The sequence below is a fragment of the Morchella sextelata genome (genome assembly GCF_020137385.1).
Source record: "Morchella sextelata strain SCLS chromosome Unknown scls_2, whole genome shotgun sequence".
Lineage (NCBI taxonomy): Eukaryota > Fungi > Ascomycota > Pezizomycetes > Pezizales > Morchellaceae > Morchella > Morchella sextelata.
The window spans coordinates 551,005-570,638 of NW_025408617.1; the positions used below are offsets into that span (position 1 = coordinate 551,005).

The 19,634-nt window shown below is 45.8% G+C and overlaps 5 protein-coding genes across 5 annotated transcripts; 1 reads left to right on the top strand and 4 right to left on the bottom strand.

The window, feature by feature from the left end:
- Window positions 1-3,353: 3,353 nt before the first annotated feature.
- H6S33_005420 (uncharacterized protein) lies at window positions 3,354-4,770 on the top strand (the record flags this gene model as incomplete). The annotated part of the gene is made up of 8 exons (XM_044836764.1): window positions 3,354-3,429; window positions 3,487-3,630; window positions 3,687-4,000; window positions 4,083-4,164; window positions 4,243-4,350; window positions 4,424-4,491; window positions 4,574-4,609; window positions 4,672-4,770. 8 exons carry the CDS (start codon window positions 3,354-3,356, stop codon window positions 4,768-4,770), a joined length of 927 nt encoding a protein of 308 aa, XP_044698729.1.
- Window positions 4,771-7,881: 3,111 nt separating this feature from the next.
- Window positions 7,882-8,716, bottom strand: H6S33_005421 (uncharacterized protein; the record flags this gene model as incomplete). The annotated part of the gene is made up of 5 exons (XM_044836765.1): window positions 7,882-7,955; window positions 8,021-8,180; window positions 8,241-8,344; window positions 8,421-8,499; window positions 8,696-8,716. The coding sequence occupies 5 exons, from the start codon at window positions 8,714-8,716 to the stop codon at window positions 7,882-7,884; spliced, it is 438 nt and encodes a 145-aa protein (XP_044698730.1).
- A 1,794-nt stretch (window positions 8,717-10,510) lies between these two features.
- Window positions 10,511-12,460, bottom strand: H6S33_005422 (uncharacterized protein; the record flags this gene model as incomplete). The annotated part of the gene is made up of 1 exon (XM_044836766.1): window positions 10,511-12,460. One exon carries the CDS (start codon window positions 12,458-12,460, stop codon window positions 10,511-10,513), a length of 1,950 nt encoding a protein of 649 aa, XP_044698731.1.
- Window positions 12,461-13,787: 1,327 nt separating this feature from the next.
- Window positions 13,788-15,199, bottom strand: H6S33_005423 (uncharacterized protein; the record flags this gene model as incomplete). Its single annotated transcript, XM_044836767.1, has 4 exons — window positions 13,788-13,876; window positions 13,944-14,463; window positions 14,584-14,779; window positions 15,063-15,199. 4 exons carry the CDS (start codon window positions 15,197-15,199, stop codon window positions 13,788-13,790), a joined length of 942 nt encoding a protein of 313 aa, XP_044698732.1.
- Window positions 15,200-17,560: 2,361 nt separating this feature from the next.
- Window positions 17,561-18,406, bottom strand: H6S33_005424 (uncharacterized protein; the record flags this gene model as incomplete). Its single annotated transcript, XM_044836768.1, has 2 exons — window positions 17,561-18,021; window positions 18,259-18,406. The coding sequence occupies 2 exons, from the start codon at window positions 18,404-18,406 to the stop codon at window positions 17,561-17,563; spliced, it is 609 nt and encodes a 202-aa protein (XP_044698733.1).
- Window positions 18,407-19,634: the final 1,228 nt, after the last annotated feature.

Here is a 19,634-nt window from a genome sequence, read left to right on the forward strand (position 1 = left end):
ATTGCCTAGCCCTAACCCACAGAAACCCGAGAAAGCTGTCCTTTTGAGCTCTAATCTTACGTCGTATTTTCCTAATTATTCTCTATTTCGAAGCCTTACCCCCAGAGAAAGCCTTAATATAGCCCTATATATGTGTAGTACTGAGCAAAAGTCACGATTACTTATATCAAAAACAGGCCAGATTTAGGTTTATTTGAGACACAAGGCTTATATCAAGCTTTTCGAAGACTTAGTTTTAAAACTCCGTCTTATAAAAAACCTAGTTCCGACGTTAAAGTAATGTACCTACATGTAGTTACCTATTTCATTTTCAATAATAATTAGAAATTGTAACTCAAGATACTGGCCGGTACTTAAAGGGAGCCCCTTATTTCCGGCAAATGTGTGGTTTTCCTTGCAATTGATGACTTGTTGGCATACTCTCAGCTACACAGGTGCCGCACTTACTACTTGAACTATTGAAGTAACTTAGAGTAGATGTAGCGTGCGATGGAACCTCATGGTTTCGTATAAGTCGCCTTATCTGCATATTCACAGTGGCAAAACCAGAATATTTTCTTTGGAACATTATCGAAACATATACACCCATATTAAATGGTGATCGGCTGTCTACGTATATGTACCTGGAATGATCAGCCAGTAACTACCTAGTGTTAATTGAATATCATTGAATCATATGAGCTACTCAAGAGTACGGGACCTTCCAACCTATCGGGTCCAGTGATGTCGAAGGTTTCAACTTCAATACCTACTTTTGATAAGTATAGATGTACTATCTATCATACCTCGAACTACATGACTATGGTTCAGAGAAGGTATACATATGCATGTTAGTTGCACAAACTAGGCAATGCATAGTAGTACTAGTGATATCCACTCAGTGATTATAATATCACAAGGCTGGATCGCAGATCGCCCCATATCTGCATACGCATGTTCTACTTTACAAAGGATTCTCCGAGAGGGACAGCCTTATCTCTAAAGCGTTGGGTTTTAAGCCTTGTGATCATATAGAGTGGCTGTAATTGTTAATGTAGGTCCATAAATTATAAACTCTGCACGAAAAATGACTTCCCATCAAATTAGTAACTAAGGATATATATCGACGTTCAGAAAGAATATACAAACAAAATATTAATAAGCACCGTGCAAAACACAGCATTCAAATGGGCTTAAAGTAAGTAAGCATGAAAGCTTCAATCGTCATATACCATGACGTCGTTATGGATCAATTTCCAAAATAGCAAGGCTGGCAACTAGGTACTAAGTATTATATCGGAAACTTGATCGGATCTCAAGCTAAATCCCCAACTACTTCAGGCGGTGTGTGATGATGTGAGTACCTACAAATTTATGATTGCCCAGTTTGCAATCTGCTCCAAAGCGCCTGGTTTGAAGCTTCGATGTTAGTCACGTCTACGTGTGAATCATCTTATTCACCCAGCTCATGTGGACATCTCTTACGTCCCAATTTTTTTTGAGCCTACAGATTTCAATTGATCCCTGCATGCTCCCTGCTCCCTTTCTACCTCGCGGAATTCGCCCATCTAATTCGACATTTGTGTGCGCAGAGCTAGAGGCGGTGTTGTTTTCTGACTGGCTACATATTGTAGCGAGCTACCGGCGCCTATTGATTCTAGATTATTGATAGCCGGCAGATGCACCCGAAGCCACCAGTTAGTGGATTTCCTTCACAAGTTGATTCTATCGAAAAAATTAAAATACTCGTAAGGTTTATAATCTAAATTTCAAGACTTCATTGAAAGCTTCAAAGCACACTCAAATCTAATCGTGAATGTTTTGGGGAGACTTCCCTAGAGTACAAAAATATATGGGCAGAACGAGTGGATGTAGTCGTTCTGAGAAGTCTTAATTGAAGCCTCTACAGTACACATCGGTAAATAAATTCCAGCATGGTGAGAATAGCCACGGGTTTTTCTATATATGCAGCACACGAATTCGATCGAATCTCATCCTGGAGAAAAAGCAAATACACGTATGTACTTAGTATCCCAACCGCATGCATGTCCAAACGCACGTTTCAGATCCGTAGACACAGTTGACTCGTGATTGCTCGCTGCTACCAATCAGTTGAATGTACATGTAACACAGTTACATGAACTTATTCTGCTGGCAACTCATGCGCAGAGCTCAATATTTGAGGCTGTGGTTTCTCTGCTTCTCAATGGCGCTAGATATCTTTGACAATTCCATGAAACTTACCGCAAAATCTTAGGAATAACGAATCGAACTGGACTGGGAATACTGGGCTTTAGATTGGTCAAATGAGTGTTGAGCCTCAATCCGACAGACCCAAAGCGTAACTCTTGGTCATCTTGACCAACGGGTAAGTGGTATTCCAGCCCAGTCCGATTCGTTATTCCTGAGATTCTGCGGTAGTATATATTTGATAAATGGACAACACGACGATCGATATGCAAAGTGAGGTGCTATTTTGTCTAGTTTTGAAAACGCGAAACTAGGCTGAAAAACTAGCAAATCAGATGCTCGAAAAATTTGGATTTGTCAATTGTCGGCTGCGGGGCATGGATCAAGTAATTAAGGATTTACCCATTTGATTTGGGGATAATATTCAACAGCACGATAAAGAGCAATACAGCAGAGTAAAATGAACGCTGATGAGAAATATGGGATGATGAAGGCTGCTCTCTAGCTTAAGAGTGATAACGTTAGCTTTTTCAAATGTCGATCCTACGTATGATCAGACCCTCAAATGGCCGATTTTACAGCGAGAGGTAGAATTATTGTAGAAACAGGGGTCTAAAAACAGGGTTTAGGTGGCTGACTCGGCCAATAGAACTCTTCCCATGCTTCTACAATAATTTTACCTCACGCTGTAACGTTGGATGCGCTAAGGTCCAATAAGAGGAATATATTCTTTATCCTCAGTATTTTCAGATGCATGTTTTGCATGAGGAGATCGAATGCCCCCCGCAATTCTTTAGAGTAGAGATTACATGTAGTTTAGTTCCAGGCATTGTCAATATGTACCTACGTATATACGTATACTAAACTACAAAGCTGATTGGTACAAGTATATATCGATTGGTATAGCCAGATTCACCACCGATACCGATCTATCGTTATCAGGCACAAACATGCATAAAATGAACTGCGCGTGTTTTCTTTTTTTCTTCGCAATTCAATGACGAATGCGCAGTAGTATAGTGCCCCTCTTGTTCTCAACCTCTAGATCTACTCTCGTCGTGCACTATAAGAAGGCTGGATTTCCCACAGTTTTTCAATCTTCATCCTTCCATCGAGCAGCAAACCGAACTCAAAGAACAGAACCTCACTTAATCTACATATCTTCAATAAGAATTTTTTAAAAGATGTCTACTACTGCACCAGCCTCAACTACCACGCCAGTTGTGCCGGATCTTCCTAGCGCTAGTGTCAATGACAAATGTAAAGAAAGATATGAGAACTATATCGCAGACCCGAACCAAAAACCGACCCTAAAAGCCATGGTAGAACCTCTTTTGCCAGAGGCAGCCAAGCAAGGCGAGCTTATGGTGACAGCCTTAACCTCGGCGCCATATAACTGCTCCATGGAAATGGCAATTGAATTGTCTATATTGACACTTTATGACCTGGTTGTGTTGATTGGTTTGGCTCCCGCGATACTAAATACCAAGTTGTTTGTATTCTTACCTTTGGAACAGATGATAGTAGTTCTATGAAACTTCAAGAAAATGCAAAGCGTATTGCAACTCTTGAACGAGCTCTTCAGCAGGTGGCCGATATTTACACCTTAGCCAATCCGTCCGGGATCAAATCTGTCAGATTTTTGAATCACCGCCAGGGTAAAGCGAATGTCAAGAAGGAAGACGTCCCGGGGGTAATTGGTCGTTGTGCCTGGATTGGTCTTACCATGATGGGTTCAGAGTTGCGCAGGAAGATTTTGCTACCCTTCGTACTCAAAGACGTCACAGCAATGAAAAAGCCTCTTTTGGTGATGATCATTACTGATGGGCAGGTAAGATTTTGATTTCATGTTTCTCTTCATAAATTTACGCTATATATCCCGAGAAACAGTTCTAACTTATTTATTTCTTTAGGTTGAGGGTGAAAAGAAGGGCCTTCTTGAAAAGGTTATTCTCGAATGCATGCAGCACCTGAAGGAAAAAGAAAAGCCTAGTGGTATGTATACTATCACATTCATACTCATCCCTATAATATCACTTGAGTAGACATATCTAACCTAAAGTTTTTTTGAAGCTGTTGCTTTCCACTTCTCTCGCGTTGGAAATGACGAGGGTGCAAAGACCCTACTCACTTCCCTTGACAATCACCCTCGGGTGGGAGATCATGTCGATTGCCTACCAAGTAAGCTACATTTTCTTTCCGCGCTTGATTCAATAGCTTTCTTTTTAGGTGTTTGCTAATAAATCGAAATTAGTGGATATGCCCCTCGAATCGATTGATGAAGCCAATGAAGAATGGTGCAAGGAGGAGAGGTGGGAAATGGTATGCTACAAACTTCAACTTTTGCTTTGCCTATTTGGCGTGATGAATCTTTCTAACTCAAGACACCCTCTTTCTCTATCAGATACCCAAACTATTGTTGGGTGCCATTTTACCATCGGTGAGTTCCAATTTTGAATGTATATCCCAAGAGGAGGCAAGCCCGCTGACAACTTCCTACAGATGGACGAATTCGATGAAGCTGCTTTCAAGATCGATGATGGCGTTGGCGACGGTATCACAGCGGCAGCTGTGGACTTGGATATTCTGGAAGACGACTAGTCCCACTTATCGAATTTATAACTATGGTGCTTTGCAGAAGCATCAGTTAAGCCAGAGAGGCATTGGTTTCCATTGCGTTGTTTGTTTTTACTCACCTTTACCCAGATTTCTTTTGTACCAAACCATTCTCTTAAATCCATACCACAACACCCCTTTGTTTCCTTTGTTGGGTCTTTATTTAGTTATAAACTTAAAGAATATATTTGTTTTCTGCTTGTATGAATATGTTCCACATGTGAGGCGAATTGAGAAACTAATAAATACATATCATTGACCCAAATTTAAAAACAGACCAATTGCAAATGATATGGCATATTAACCAGTGATATACTCGCACGCTCACTAAGTTTTCTAATCTCTACAACTGATGACTTGATAAACGCGCGGTATAATCACAGTTGATATAATTAAAACAAAACTATATACAGGATATATATATATAATTCAATTCACCGAACTAGTGTGCAGTATCTGTCTCGAACAACTTTACCGATGGCGTTGATATGAAAAGTATATTATATGCACCACTGCTTTCCGCCGATATTTTACTGGTAGCCTCATAGTAATGTAGCGTCATGGCCCTGTATGTTGATTTAACCCTTGCAACAATCTTCTTTGTAACCAGCATCTTTAAGGCATATTATCGTATGTACGTTGATTGTGTATACTCCAGACTTCAAATCTGGCCAACACCTAACCGTTACAATGTAAACAACTATTTCGAGGATTATTTGGCAATTCTCCTTTCCCAAGAGGTCTTCCCCGTGAATAGAAACTACTCTAAATGAGGTTGCATGCATACGTTTAGTACTCCTACCTATCCCTTGGACGAATGAGACATTGGAAAATCTCTCTCATGCATATATATCATGTGATCTCTATATTTTAGTGAGAAACATCCGGTAAACAACTTACTGCGTTTGCCAGTCTTTATATTACGCTGGTATGCCATATATTTCGCAGCATGCTGCCTTAAGTTCAGTCAATCACTTCCTTTATGGAACACGGTAATGCATGAGAGAGATTTTCCAATGTCTCATTCGTCCAAGGGATACCGCAGAATCTCAGGAACATCGGATCGGACTGGGCTGGAATACCACTTACCCATTGGTCAACACGACTGAAAGTTACGCTTTGGGTCTGTCTGATTGAGGCTCAACTCGCATTTGACCAATCTGAAGCCCAGTATTCCCAGTCCAATTCGTGATCCCTGAGATTTTGCGGTGCAGAAACACCCCTAGGCCCTATGTTCGAAACTAAGAAGGAAAGGGCAATGCATAACATGCGGGGAAAGCTTGGAGTCCTCCAAAACCATGGGAACATTGGGATGCTGGGTTATCATATGCTGCGCGTGCCTGAGAAATGTTGTGCGTCAAGCACTCTACTCTAGGCACTTGCCGCCGAGCTCCGAAATTCGGGGCCAGAAATATGGGATGCAGGCCCCAGAGTAACTAACAGGGGCTTCGCAGGACAAGTTTACACTGAGTCTTCAAGCCCCTCTCTAGAGTAGTTGGCTTGCACTCCCCCGTGCGTCAATTCCCCATGAGTAGAGTACACACCTACAAGTTTTTGTGGATTGGTTGCATGTAGGTACATATGTAGGCTTATCGGCGGGAATGATTTGAGGATCAGATTTGGGTTGGGTTGGTCGGAGGTCCAGTCCACGACTCCATGCAGCTGCGCACGTCGCGTCGAAATAAAGTTAGCCAAGATCAAGACCAACTATCCATGTATGTGCGCAGATAACTATTATTTTCTTTTTTCCGTGTGGGTGTCAATCAGGAACCTTTCAGCCACTCGATAGGAGGTACTCGGGGCAGGCAAAAAGTACTGGACAATGCAAGTTTTGTCTAGGCTTTTTTTGCAGTACCTAGTTCACGCCTAGCACGCGCACCCATTAGTAAACCAAAAGCCTGCATTGCCCAATACTTTATTCCTGCCCCAAGGAGGAGAAGCTCGAAGAGCATCAGCTCGTATACAATACCACTAGATTTAGTGGAGGTGGATCGTATCGTCTCCTCGTTGCCCGAGAAAAATAATTATGGATTTATGGATTTATGGGTGACCAACAAAACCCCCCTGATATGATGCATGGGTGTACGTAATGCCTGGTACTCCTCAGAAATTATAACGATGGCATGATGTTGTTCGTGCAGACGATATATGCCAGCTACCACTTCTTTGCAGTGTAGATTGCAGAATAGAAGGCTGAAGGCTGAAGATTATCGATATACATATCATGGCTGTGTTGCATATGTACATGTAAGTACATGTAGTCGATGACTCAGAGATAATTGGCCAAACAAGTCCTCTGTGCATCTAGGCAGACAATACACATACATGTACTTGATTTACATCGAACCTCTTCGACCCCAGTATTTGGACCCCGACAAGTAGAAGTTCATACGAGCGGTAAGCCCCCCAATAGAATAAATCACTCAAACTCCCAATTATTTATGCAATACCTTAGCTGCGTTGATGGGCATGAGATGATCAACTACATCTATCGAATATTGAGATTCATCATATGATCATGTTTCGTCACTCGAGATGGTTGGCATACGAGGATGATCCCATGCAAGTGCAAATTGGTAGCGAACATCTAATTTATCTCTCCGGTTTCTGTGGTTCACCATCTGAATCTACACAAATAAACTTTCATTACAAGCCAATAGAGATAGGTCTACAAAGAACTGGGACTTCTCCACAAAATGGACGGAGGATATGGAACCAGACCACCTTCACATCCAGATGTACTCAGCTCTGCTAACCATAAAGTAAGAAAGGTCCAATAAAACCTTTGGAATCTGATATCCATGATTACTGGCACTATACTCCCACCACTTTTTGCTCTCCTCCCAGGTCCTCCTCTAATGAGGCAATAGTAACTTGTGTCATCGCAATCCATTCTACACGTTTCGATCGTTTCAAGGTTTGTGATAATTGGAGTCAATGAAAAAAGGAAAGAAAAAAAAGAATTGAAAAAACACCTAATATAGCTTTTCCCCCCCATCTCAAGAAGAAATGAAACGAGTGAACTCCTTTTCTCCCCCTCCCCCCTCCCAAAAGCCCAAGGAAAAGAAGAAAAAGACAAGAAATAACGTGGTAGCCTTAAACAGCATCGATATCGATGTCGCCAGCTTCGACGTCGAACTCGAAATTGCATTCGTCCCCACCCTCGTGACCTGGATAGGATAAAGGTTAGTAAAGAGGAAGGAATGTGTACGATGATATAAGGGAGTTTGCAAACCATAAGTATCAGTCTCGTTGATCTTGGCATTTTCGGGAAGTTCGCCGTAAACCTTGAGCGAACGAGCCTCGTCCGCAGTGTACTTTAAGATAACGTCTCCCTTCTCGTCCTGGTAATCACGGAGTGACAGAAGGATGATATCTCCTTGGTTTATCCAGACCTAGAATAGAATGTATGAGCGGCAGACCAATCGATATATCTGGCGTGAGTGGCAGCCTACCTTCTTTCGAAGCTTCCCACGAATATGGGCTAAACGCTTCTCGCCGTCGAAACATAAGGCTTCTAGACGACCGTTTCCCAACATCTTTGTGACTTGCGCATATTCTACAGGAGAAGGGCCGGTGGTTAGTTTTGGTCAAAGTAAAATTTGCACCTGCCACACAAAGAGGATTCGGCGAACCTTGGCCATCTTCCTTGAAGGTCAGCTCGCGCTTCTCCCTGTCGTTTTCGTTCTTTCCTCTACGCCTGTTTTTACCACCCTATACGCAAAACTCATCAGCTATCAAAATTCCAGAAGCCTCTATGTTGGTGTTTGGCGGTGTATCTCTGGTGGTGCAGTGCAGTGTGCAGTGTGGTTGGTGGCGGCTGAAGATTTTTGGTGGGGCTAATGCAAATCCAATTTTTGCGACCGGCCGCGGAGAGGGGAATGAAGGAAAACTGAGAAGCGATATGTACCTTTCCCTTATTCTTCGGCATTATTAAAGTTTTCTGTAGGCCCTCTAGGTTATCGAGATGATAGAGAGAGACGCGTTAGCGATATCTTTTGTAGGATGGCGAGGTGACTTGTTACTTGTTGCAGTTGTGTGGTTGATGTTGAGAGAAGAGAGGGGAAGACACGAGTGGCCAGTTGTGGTCTAGCCGCGTGTGCGGGTTTGACTAAGCGTTCTATCCATCACTCGGTCGTTCTTATCGGTAGTACTAGTGAAATTTTTTTTTTTTAATTCATTAATTCTAGTGAAAAATTAAATTATAGTGGATTTTCAAGTTTTCCAATACCACTCAATTACGACACTTTATTGTAAAATGTCGCTTCTATGACTAAATTGACCAATTGAGTATGTAACACTCGATAGCTGATTAACGCTTTTGATATATTTCACCCTACAGCATAATTTGGTAGTGGAACAAATTTGGAGCAAGCCTTAATCAAACAGCTTTCCCGGGCATAAGTTAGTTAAAGAATATAATGGGATGAATATACTGTCGACTCTTGTTATAGTGATACTGCATATAGTGATACCCTCGTTATAAGGATAGCAAATATCAGCGGTCCCGAAATGCTGGTTACCTGTCCCTCCTTACTTCCTATAATGATGATCGTCTTATAAGGATACAGATTCTCGGTCCCGACCGTATCCTTATATCGAGAGTCGATTGTAGAACCTTGAGTGTAGCTTGGCCGGACATAAATCAGCTTCTGGTAAACTTCCAGAATGCGTGCTCGGATTGAATTTACAAAGAGTTATTTATCTCTAGGGCTCACATCCGGGAGTTGGGGCCGATTCAACTAATGATACATAGGAAAGACTTGATTTTACATGTAGCTAGGTATCAATCTATTCATGTGCTAGAAAAAGTACCTGTTCACATTCTGATGTTTTTTCATCACCACCTATCACTCGATTGTCTCAAACGATTTTTTTTTTTTTTTTTTGTTTAATTCATTACTCAAATGATTGTGCGCACTCTAAAGGATTGATTGATTGATTGATCAAGTCATTACACGCAATTTAAAGGAGACAGTTGAGGTTTGAGGGTACTAAGGCGTGGATCCTTCTGTGTATTAGATAGAACTTTCGTTAGAATATATTGATGTATTGGAGGGTGAGCAAGCTGGCCATGCATGCAGTGTCGACATGAATACGATCTCTGCCTTTACGGTAATCTACATAGAATCCAGCACAATTGTATCCTACAATTCTATAAAGACTACAGGACCAGCTCTAGGTCTCAGCTCTTGGGAGCATCTCACTCCCCTCCATGTTACTCGTAGAGTTCCAATCGTGCCATTTGATTTCGTTTCCACTACATACATAAATACATACATCCTTCAATTCATTATCAATTATAGATATAAAGAGAAAAACCCCATCATCAAGACTCATGCTTGCGCCCATTTCATTTTACCCTCCCAACATCCATACCCCCAAGCAGTCTCTGCCCCATACACCACCCACTCCCACAACGGCCAAAAGAAGAGAAGAAAAGACACAGTACATACTTCATAATCATTCATTCCCTAGAACGGCCGACCACTTCCAGCGCAATACATAACGTAGCCATAGCCCAAAAAGAACAAGTTCCAAAAACCAGAACACACACATAAAAAAATAAAGAAACTCCCCCGGTTTTTTTCTCATAGCATGGATGGATTTCAAAAATGGATATATGCTGTCGGCTAAACGAAACATGATGATAACAAAAACATGATTAAGAAAAGCTGAAAAGAAGAAAAAAAAACTCATAAATCACAAATGGAAAAACATGCCATTAGTTCGAACCTCCAAAATAGTTAAAGAACGACTTCTTTGGCCTCTCCTCAACCTCGACCTCCTCTCCCGCCACGGCGCTCTCATGGTCGACCTCCTCGCCAGCCACAGGGTCGGATTGCTGTTCACCGGATTCCCGGGCTCCGTCATATGATTCCTGCTCCGAATCGACCACCAGGTAGGTTTCGCCATCGGCGGCTTGCTCCTGCCCGATTGCAGAGTCTTGGCCGTCTTCGACTTGCCCGTCCACACCCTCGGTACCCTCAGTAACGAGGACATTGCCGTCGGCATCGAAAATCTCGGGATCGGCCACGGTCTTGGAGTCTTCATCGGCCTCTGTCTTCTCTCCGTCGACGATACCATCCTCGCCCTCAACTCCATTTCCTTCGGCGACATCAGACTCCACACCAGATACTACGCACCCCTCCGCAGGAAATGGCCCGTCATCAAGGTCATGCACTTGGATGCCGCCCATCCCATTCCTCCCGCCGAAAGAAGGCAGTGAAATACTCGAGATCGAGTCTTTCCACGCACCGACATTAATGAAGCGGAAAACCGTAAAGTACAAAAACAGCAGCAAGTTGATCCCAGAACCAATTATCACAGCGCGCGGTGTCAGGAAGCGACCCAAATAAGCACCGAACTGGTCCGAAGGCGAAGCATTTCGGGGTCTCCCCTTGCGAGATTTCGGTGCTGCCGAAGGCGCCTGGGACCGCCCTGGCATGTTCGGAACGGGTGCTGAAGAGGCAACAAGCTCGCTGGCACTGCTGGCACTTCGCCGCGGGAAGCTGGAGCTGTAGGATTTGCGACGGTTATCATTGACATCGTAGTCATCGGCATCCTCCGGAAGGATAGCAGAGATGTTGCTGGCGCTCGTGCCACGACTGTGACCGCCGAAGCCAAATGTGCGGAGACTGTTCCTCTTGCCAACCGCATAGCCTCGCGGCCAAATCTCGACATCGATCCTTTCCATCTCGGCCCAAACCCTCTTCCAGGCGCCGGGAGTCATGAGACCGTTCGAAGCATATACTCGAACCTGCCAGGCCTTCTTGGCGGGAGACACGGGGGAGATGTTGAGAGCTTGCTCCCACGTCTTCTCCTCGGGCTCTTCGGTTTCGGTAGACTCCTCAACGTAATCCTCATCAAGACCCAACCCATCGAGAATCAATTCTTCAAGCAGGTTATAGTCGCCTCGCGGATGCTCCACCAACACACCCCTATCGATCGTAGTCGGGGTCAAGTGTCGCAGCACAATCTCCTCCGCACCCGGCAAGAGCAGTAAAGTCACATGAAGCAGCACAAGCGGCGGTTTCTTCTGATCATCTCTATGATCACGCTCGCGATCCTGCCCATCATACGACACCGACGACCCGCGGGAAACCGGCGAGCGACGGATATACTGATGCCCCACTCCCGGTTTCGTCGAGCCCGTATTCTGTCGCGGCCGCGCCGGAAACAGCGGTGGCCCTGGCGCCGGCGACTTTCGCGACGAAGTCTGCGACTGGACGCGGGTCATGAGCGATGGGGACGAGAGCCGCGCATGCGCAGGCTCCCCTTCTTCATCCTCCCATTGCGAGGAGCCCTCGTAGTGGCTCTTGAAATACTCTCGCTGCGTGTGGCGGGTTTCCTCCGGGTCGTCCTCGTCCTCCGTTTCCACGGCGGGAGCTCTGTAGCCCTCGGCGGAGTGGTGGTCGCCCGAGTGCTCGCCCGAAAGCGGGCGGTTCTTGTTCATGTTGTCAATTGAGGTTGGCGGCGAGGAGGGAACATGGTTCCCGCCGTTGTCGTCGTAGGGCTCGTCCGTGGTGCTGTCCGAGTCGTCGCCCTTCTCGTCGGAGCCGTGCGCGGGGGTGTAGAGGTTTTCACCGCCGTCCGAGCCCTCGGCGCCGTATTCATCGTCCTCGTCGGGAGGCGGAGATACAGGAGGGCTCAATGGTTCACGCTCGCTGCTCATTGCGGATGTCTTCTGGGGGTATCTGAACGCCTGAATGATTGCTCTGTAGAGCTAGGCGCGGTAAAGTTGGGAATATGTAGGTGAGATGGGAATAAGAAAAAGAGGATATATGTATGTACTCTAGACAAACACGAGGGGTACCCGCAGATTCGAGTAGCTTGCAGACGTTATACAAATAAGGGGGTGAAAATGGGTGATTGATGAAGGCGGACGGGATGAATGCAAAGGGTCGTAAATGGGTCGTGTCAATCAGTTCAACGTTAATTAAAACTTTGTTTTAGCGCATTCCTTGCGGGGAGGGGTTTAGGTTGCGAGAACGGGGGTGGAGGGGGGGGGGGGGGGGACGTTTTGACTCTCAGCTCTGCAGTTGAGAACGGATGCGGCGGAGGAGGGGAGGTTCAACAGGGAGGAGTGATTGCGTGTGACGGACAAAGAAGAAGAGGAAAAAGTGAAGATGCTCAAAGATAGAAGCGGGTAAGCAAGGAGGAGGAGGAGTGCGTCTGTCTGCCTGCCTGATGTGATGTGCGATGTATGTAGGTCTCTCTGTCTGTCTGTCTGTCTGTCTTTCTGCCTGTCTGAAGAATAAAGAAAAGAAGAGCACCGCAGAGCAAAAAGGCCCCCCCAAACTGTTGTTGACACCTGCGAGTTGTTTACCCACGCGCACGGGCCCTCGCAGCGGTTGCCGTGGTGACGGCGATATCTGCATCACAGGCTCTGCAAGTTGACACTTGTTCTGTTGGGCGGTTACAGGAAGATTCCCAGGCACACTCACTCGGGGGTGTGATTGGCGCATTGTCAGGCCGTCAACACAGCGCAGTGGGTACTTGCAAGCTACTGGTGAGGATCGTGAGATGGTCACCCAATTCATTCAGGCCGTTGAAGATACATCTAGGTACTGGGCCGCTGCCATACATACAGTCTGATACAGACTGTGTGGATTCATGATCCGACCCAGCCATCGGCATCGTTATGTGGCTTCTACTGTGGTGTACCCTGGAGTAAACAATACAAAGTAAACAACTCCTTTCAGGCATACCCAGAATCTTTCAGGTGGTTTCCCGGTCAAAATAGATAGAACACTTTACTCGATTCACCCCCCTCAAGGTTCAAGCCAATGATCATGATTCTCCAAAGTCCAGCGCCGCGCCCCCCAATCGAGAGCCGGGGATATATATTAACCGTCTATCTAATACACACGCAACCGCATGTTCTAAAGTAGTTCTAACCCATACCCTAGAAAGAAAAAGAAAAAAAATAAGAGGCCAGAAACAAGAACAGTAGACGCTACAAATATTTAAATTCTCCGAAAAAGACTTTTCCCACCCGCTTATTTTCCAATCTCGACACCGCCAACGGCGCCGAGAGCCTTCTTGATATCTCCGTAGATGGCAAACTGTCCAGCGGTCAAAGTTCCAACTATTCATCATGTTAGCAATTGATATATAAAAGTTATTGGCACTGCTGTGCAGGGGAGGAAACATACCCATAAACAAACGGGCACCGAGACCGGTGTAGGATCCCTTGATACCGAGCTCCTTGGCGATCTTGATCAACCTGGAGGTAGTACCTTCACCGGGAAGTCCCTTGGTCTTGTTGATCTTTGAGAGCATGGTGTCGGCGGGCTGTGAGACAACAGCAGCGGCCATACCAGCAACCAAACCAGATCCCAAGTTCACACCAGTCTGCGCAGCATCGCTGAGAGTCGACTTGTCGACCTTGCTGTAGACCATCTCGGAAACCTTCTCGTAGACGACGAACTTGGCCATGGTGTAGGGAACCTGCTTGAACAGGATGGGCCCGAACCCGGAGTAGAAAGCGCCGATACCCTCATTCTTGAAGATCTTTGAGAATCCGGAGAGGAGACCGCTGGCAAAGTCGGGCTGGGAGACGAGACGGATACGGGTGGCCTCGAGAGGGCAGAGAGCGATATCGGCGAAGAACTCGGCGAGAGCGGAGGAAGCAAGGTAAACGGCGGTGCGGTTATCACGGGCAGTGTCGTAACCCTATTTAGGATAGTTGTTAGAGTTTAGGCTCAATTCGGAAACCGGGGGCATTGAAGCTATCCGCGGGGATACGTAAAGGAAGAGGGGGGGGGGGGGGGGGGGGGGTGGTAAGAAACTCACGAGGATGTTGATAGCCTGCTGCTTGAAAAGCTCGTAACCTCCGAACTTGAAGGCACCCTGAAGGAAGTATCCGGCAGCAGTAGGACCGAAACCGGTCAAAAGGGCGCCAGCACCTTCGCTCTGAACAACCTGCTTGAAGCCACCGATGAGGCCCTTGTTGTACTTGGCGGGGTCGAGCTGGATACGGGTTTTTACACTGGAAAACGATGTTAGCGACGTAATTCATACTGATACTGCATTCTCAAATATCTCCGTATATCAATTCAGAGGATTCTTTATGAAACCCCCCATCGTTCGTTCTCAATTGACCCCTAGCTCTTTCTTATGCCATCTAAAATTGCGCTTTCTTACGATGGAGGATTTCCCCCCCCCTCGCCTATTCCCCTTCCTCACATCATTCCCCCAATCCCACAACCCCACGAGAAAAAAGAAAAGAAAAAAAATAGATAAAAATACTCAAAAAAGAGGTTCAGACTTACACATCAACGGGGGTCAACGCTCCGTGAGTAACGCCACAGCAGACAGCTCCGGCAAAGGCGAAACGAGAGTAGAGGGCCAATCCTGAGAGCTTCTGCTCAGCAGGGGGGTTGACAACGGCTTCAACGGCTTTCGACATTTTTTTTTTCTCAAACAAAAAATTCAAAAACTTTTGAGGAGAGAGTAGAGATGGTTAATGGTTTGGAGAGGAGAGGAGAGGAGGAGAGAGGAAGAAGTACAAAAAGGAAAGACCCGAGAAATGAGGAAGGGGGGTAGTAGTTGTAGTAAGAGAAAAAAAAAAAAAAAAAAAGCGCAAAGCGGCACACAGGAACTTCGAACTTTCAGGAAGCGCCCGGCGGCCACCAGCCAACTCGCAACGCTAGCGGGCGGTTTCGGAAGTGGGAAGGACCCTTGCTGAGTCAGCTACCGGCTTGGGATCGAGATGCCCTCTTGCTCTTCCTGCCTTGTCTTTCAAGCTCTTTAGGCTCGGGGCCAGTAAGTTTAGCCCGAGTAGACCCTTTCCTGTGCCCGGATCCCGGCGATTGGGGAATTGGCGGTGGGGGGGAAGTGGCACTGGATATGATGTAGTTTTATCTAGGTATGGCTTTTACCCGCTGCGCTTGAGACTGGATTTCATTACTCTATTCTACTTATTCGATGCTGCACCGGAGCTGTTGTGGAGTATTTGTCTCTTCGTTTGTCGCAGTGTCTCAGGGAGGAAAAGCTTTTCGACCTCCTTGCATGCTCGATATACTGGCCGATACCCGTTTCTCAACTCACCTTTCCTCGATCCTGTGAATGTGATGGAGCTCTCTCTCTCTGTACCTACATGCACTCTACCCTCCTCTCCTCTACAGGCAACAGCTGTATCGCAGGGTTCTCCGGGTCCACATCGCGGAAGTGGAGATCCCGAGCGTTTCTCAAGATGCCAGCCGGCGGGAAACCCTCAACCGACCCTCCTCCATTTCCAGCTGTAGTCGAACAAAGAGAAAGAAAAAACTTCCCATACATACCTCAAACCGCTCTATATATATAACTCTGTCCAGGACCGTCTCTTTCATCTATGTTCTCATCGCGGGCTTCCACATTTCTTCATGAATAATCACTCGTCTGGACGGCCGAACATGATGCCTGAAATTTTTCCAGGAGCGGTTGTGGCGCTAACCAATAGATTGATCGGCATTAGGCATGATGTCTAGTGCACCGAGGCAGCTCACTCACAACTCCATGAGATGAGCTTTACCTACAGCTTGAGGGTCTCCATTCCTACACCAACACCACGAGGCCCTTCTACAGCCACTCAGCCTAGGTCCGGGTCTGGCTTCACCGTCAATCACCCGGACGTATGGAAGGCGTCCGACCACGGGGACTTTAAGGTTGGAGTTCGGCTATTCGATAACGGAAGTCTTGGCGGGATCACAACCTACTGGACTCAGGCTGGAGGAGGTATGGCGAGTGGCCATTTCGGCTGCTACTGAGACGTTTCAAACTGGTATTACCAGTATGATCTGTTTGCAGATGCTACGTACGCACATGTATCCATCGTTTCTAGGGAAGCGGCATCATATCAGCATTATCTTTTCTTGTTTCGAGTTATGGGGTTATTGAGTACCTAGCTCGATGCCTTTCCTTTAGTTTGAACGAGCAGCCATTGATGAACTAACTTGGGAGGTTCGTTCTTGTTAGGGTCCGTTTGGGAGCCGGCCTCAGTAGAAATTAACGTTTCAATCATATTCCGTTAGTGGGTGGAATACGGAGAAGTTTTACTTATTGGAAACAGAGTGAACGTTGTTTCCCGAACCTGCGGGGTGGGCCTCCGAGCACAACACATTTTCTCAGAACAGAGTTTCCGTCAGAACAGAGTTTCAAGCAACCATAGCTCCGTTTTTCGGACGGTTCTAAACAGGCCCTTACTTGTATTGATGATGATGATGAGAGGAGAGAGAGAGAGATCGAGAATAGTTTTCCTCGACTTAAGTACAGAGCTTCTTTAATGACAATTAAGCTACTAAGCACATGTAGTGCTCTTTAACTACGTATGACATACATTCTCTAGTATCTTCGCCGAATAATACCTAGCCCTCAGAGTGGGATTGCCATAATTGAAGATGCTCTGTGAGTTTGTTTTTTTGAGCTTTGGATGCTATTGATTGGTTGTGCAGTACATCATTGCATAATATCAATTTTCCGGGATATGCTCTAAAGTTAGTATATTGGGCGAAGACATGCAAGCCTTGCGAATATCTTACCAGAATAAGGATCATTTAGTACCTGAGGTAGAGAATGCCATTAGAATCACATATGCACACTTGGCCCTAAAGTGCTTGTGCACCCACAACTACAATACCGCAATTAAATGTGTACCAAGTAGGAGAGTAACAAGAGGCAGTATTCATGATCAGACCTGGAATTTGTCCGGTCTTGGAGCATAAAATAATAGCTACATACATGTAATCTACGCTCTATGAACAGTCCAATCGCAAACCCCATTCCTAAGAAATTACTTCAAAGGGGTAATCGCACCAGCATCATTGATATGCCACATCTCAATCTTAGCCACATTACACAGAAGCCCGTCCGTCCCCTTCAGTATATCATTCCCCTCCTCCGACTTTACCCAATCCGTATGCGCATCCTTATCATCCCACTTAATCACAATGACCGCGCAGTTATCATCCTCGATCGACCACCCCCCAGCATGGGCATGGTATCCCTTCGCGTTCTTCAAGCGCCCCTCGAAAATATGGTATGTCTTCGTCATCTCTTCTTTCGTTATTCCCTCCTTCAGGTGCAGTTTCACCAGCTCCGTGGTCAGTCCTTCAAACACCTCGGTGGGCGGGTGCGGGGTCAGCGCGGCGTGGAAGAGCGAGAGGTTGGATGTCCAGGATGTGATCTTCTGGACGAATGCGGGGTACTCGGGGCTGGCCATGAAGGCTTTGTGGTCGTCGAGGCTTCTCCAGTCTGGTAGGATTGATGGTTAGTTTACTGTAGTAAACTTAATGAGCTACCCATGTATATATCTATATGTATGTAGATATATATACTCATGCGTTTATTAAATGGTCGGAATTCTTAGTAGGGATTTGGTTGCAACGATATCCGACCATTTCATGAACGCCCGAGTATATATGGAGCTAAATATTGGATATCATATTGGGTGGATGGATGGTTATATACTTATGATCCAGTGGAACACACTGGGGTCCTCAACCTGCCAACCGTAGCGGCCATTGATGAGGCCCGGTGCTGTTGCGCCAAATAAGTTTTCGTGGCCCTCGCCGGGCTTCGAGCCCTCGGCAACGTGCATGAAGACGAACTCGGTCACTCCCTGGTCTGTTTCCGACATATTTGGATGTTCTGAAGTCGTGAATTGAAAAAAAATGATGTTTGGTGAGAGTTGGTGAGTGGTTTGTACTGGGAGGTGTTGATGTTGCTAGGCTTTTTATATGAGGCGGGGGAGGGGCATGCAGAGCAGGCAAACTGTCCCCCGCTTCGTTAGCTCACCATCATGATACTGACAGGGTTGTTAAGGTGTTCATTCCGGACTACATATATCTCGTTGTCAGCATATCAGGGCTATCAGACCACGGATTTAAGAAGCTGTGCGTGCTTGGCGCTGAATAATAGTGTTGGCTTTCTTTCTGTATTTGGTTAAGCTCGTTATTGCACATGGTGGTTTTCGAGCTGGGCTTGTTACTCAAAACTACGTATTTCCTGAATTCGATTAATTGATCGTTTGTTAGCCAGAGAAGAAAATGAGATTCTAATTGAGGTTAGTATTTCTCTGTGTTTGGACGGTGGTCGAATGATTGCTCATGATGTATGGACGTGCGCATTAGGGTCTTAAGGCCTCGAGTGATAATGTGTGCACGCATGTCCTGTGCCCGATAAATCTCGTGTAGATTTCAGACCAACCAAAGCAGTGCATGTATCATGTGAGATAAACGACGTCTCCCCTGCCAGTAACATAGAGGCCATGTCGTTACTTTTGATTTTCGCTAACGGAAAGTTAAAGCTTAAACACACATGTGCAGTTACGCTAAATATAAGTGTCCCGAAAGCCCGAACCTAGCCTACCAGCTCTATCATGGGCGCACCTCTTTTAATTTGCCAAATTTTCCCTTCCATCTCATGATCCAAGGATCCCTACAAGCAATCGACCCGCTGCCACAATTCCATCCGCGGTACGGTATCACTACTCAAAGTCTCAAACACACCATATATAGCTCATCCGAAACATCGCAGGCATTATCTCTATCCGTGCTTTCCCTCTACTGACATCTCAAGCTGCGACACCTAGTTGTATAATCATGAGTCACGATCCAGCAGTAAGCACGGCAATAAAGACCCGCCATAGCAGATATCTCCCTTAACCCCGGGGCCCGGGCCTGGCGGGCAGAATTAACCACTCGGGTGCGGCGGGGGGCTGGCCAGTTCCATCAATTAAACGGTTACATAAGCCATTTATGCATACAGGAATTCCAAATAACGGTACACGTTACTAGGATCGAGGGTTACAATCACAGTGACATTAATCGATAGGTTACTACCATAGATATAAGTATTATGGGCAG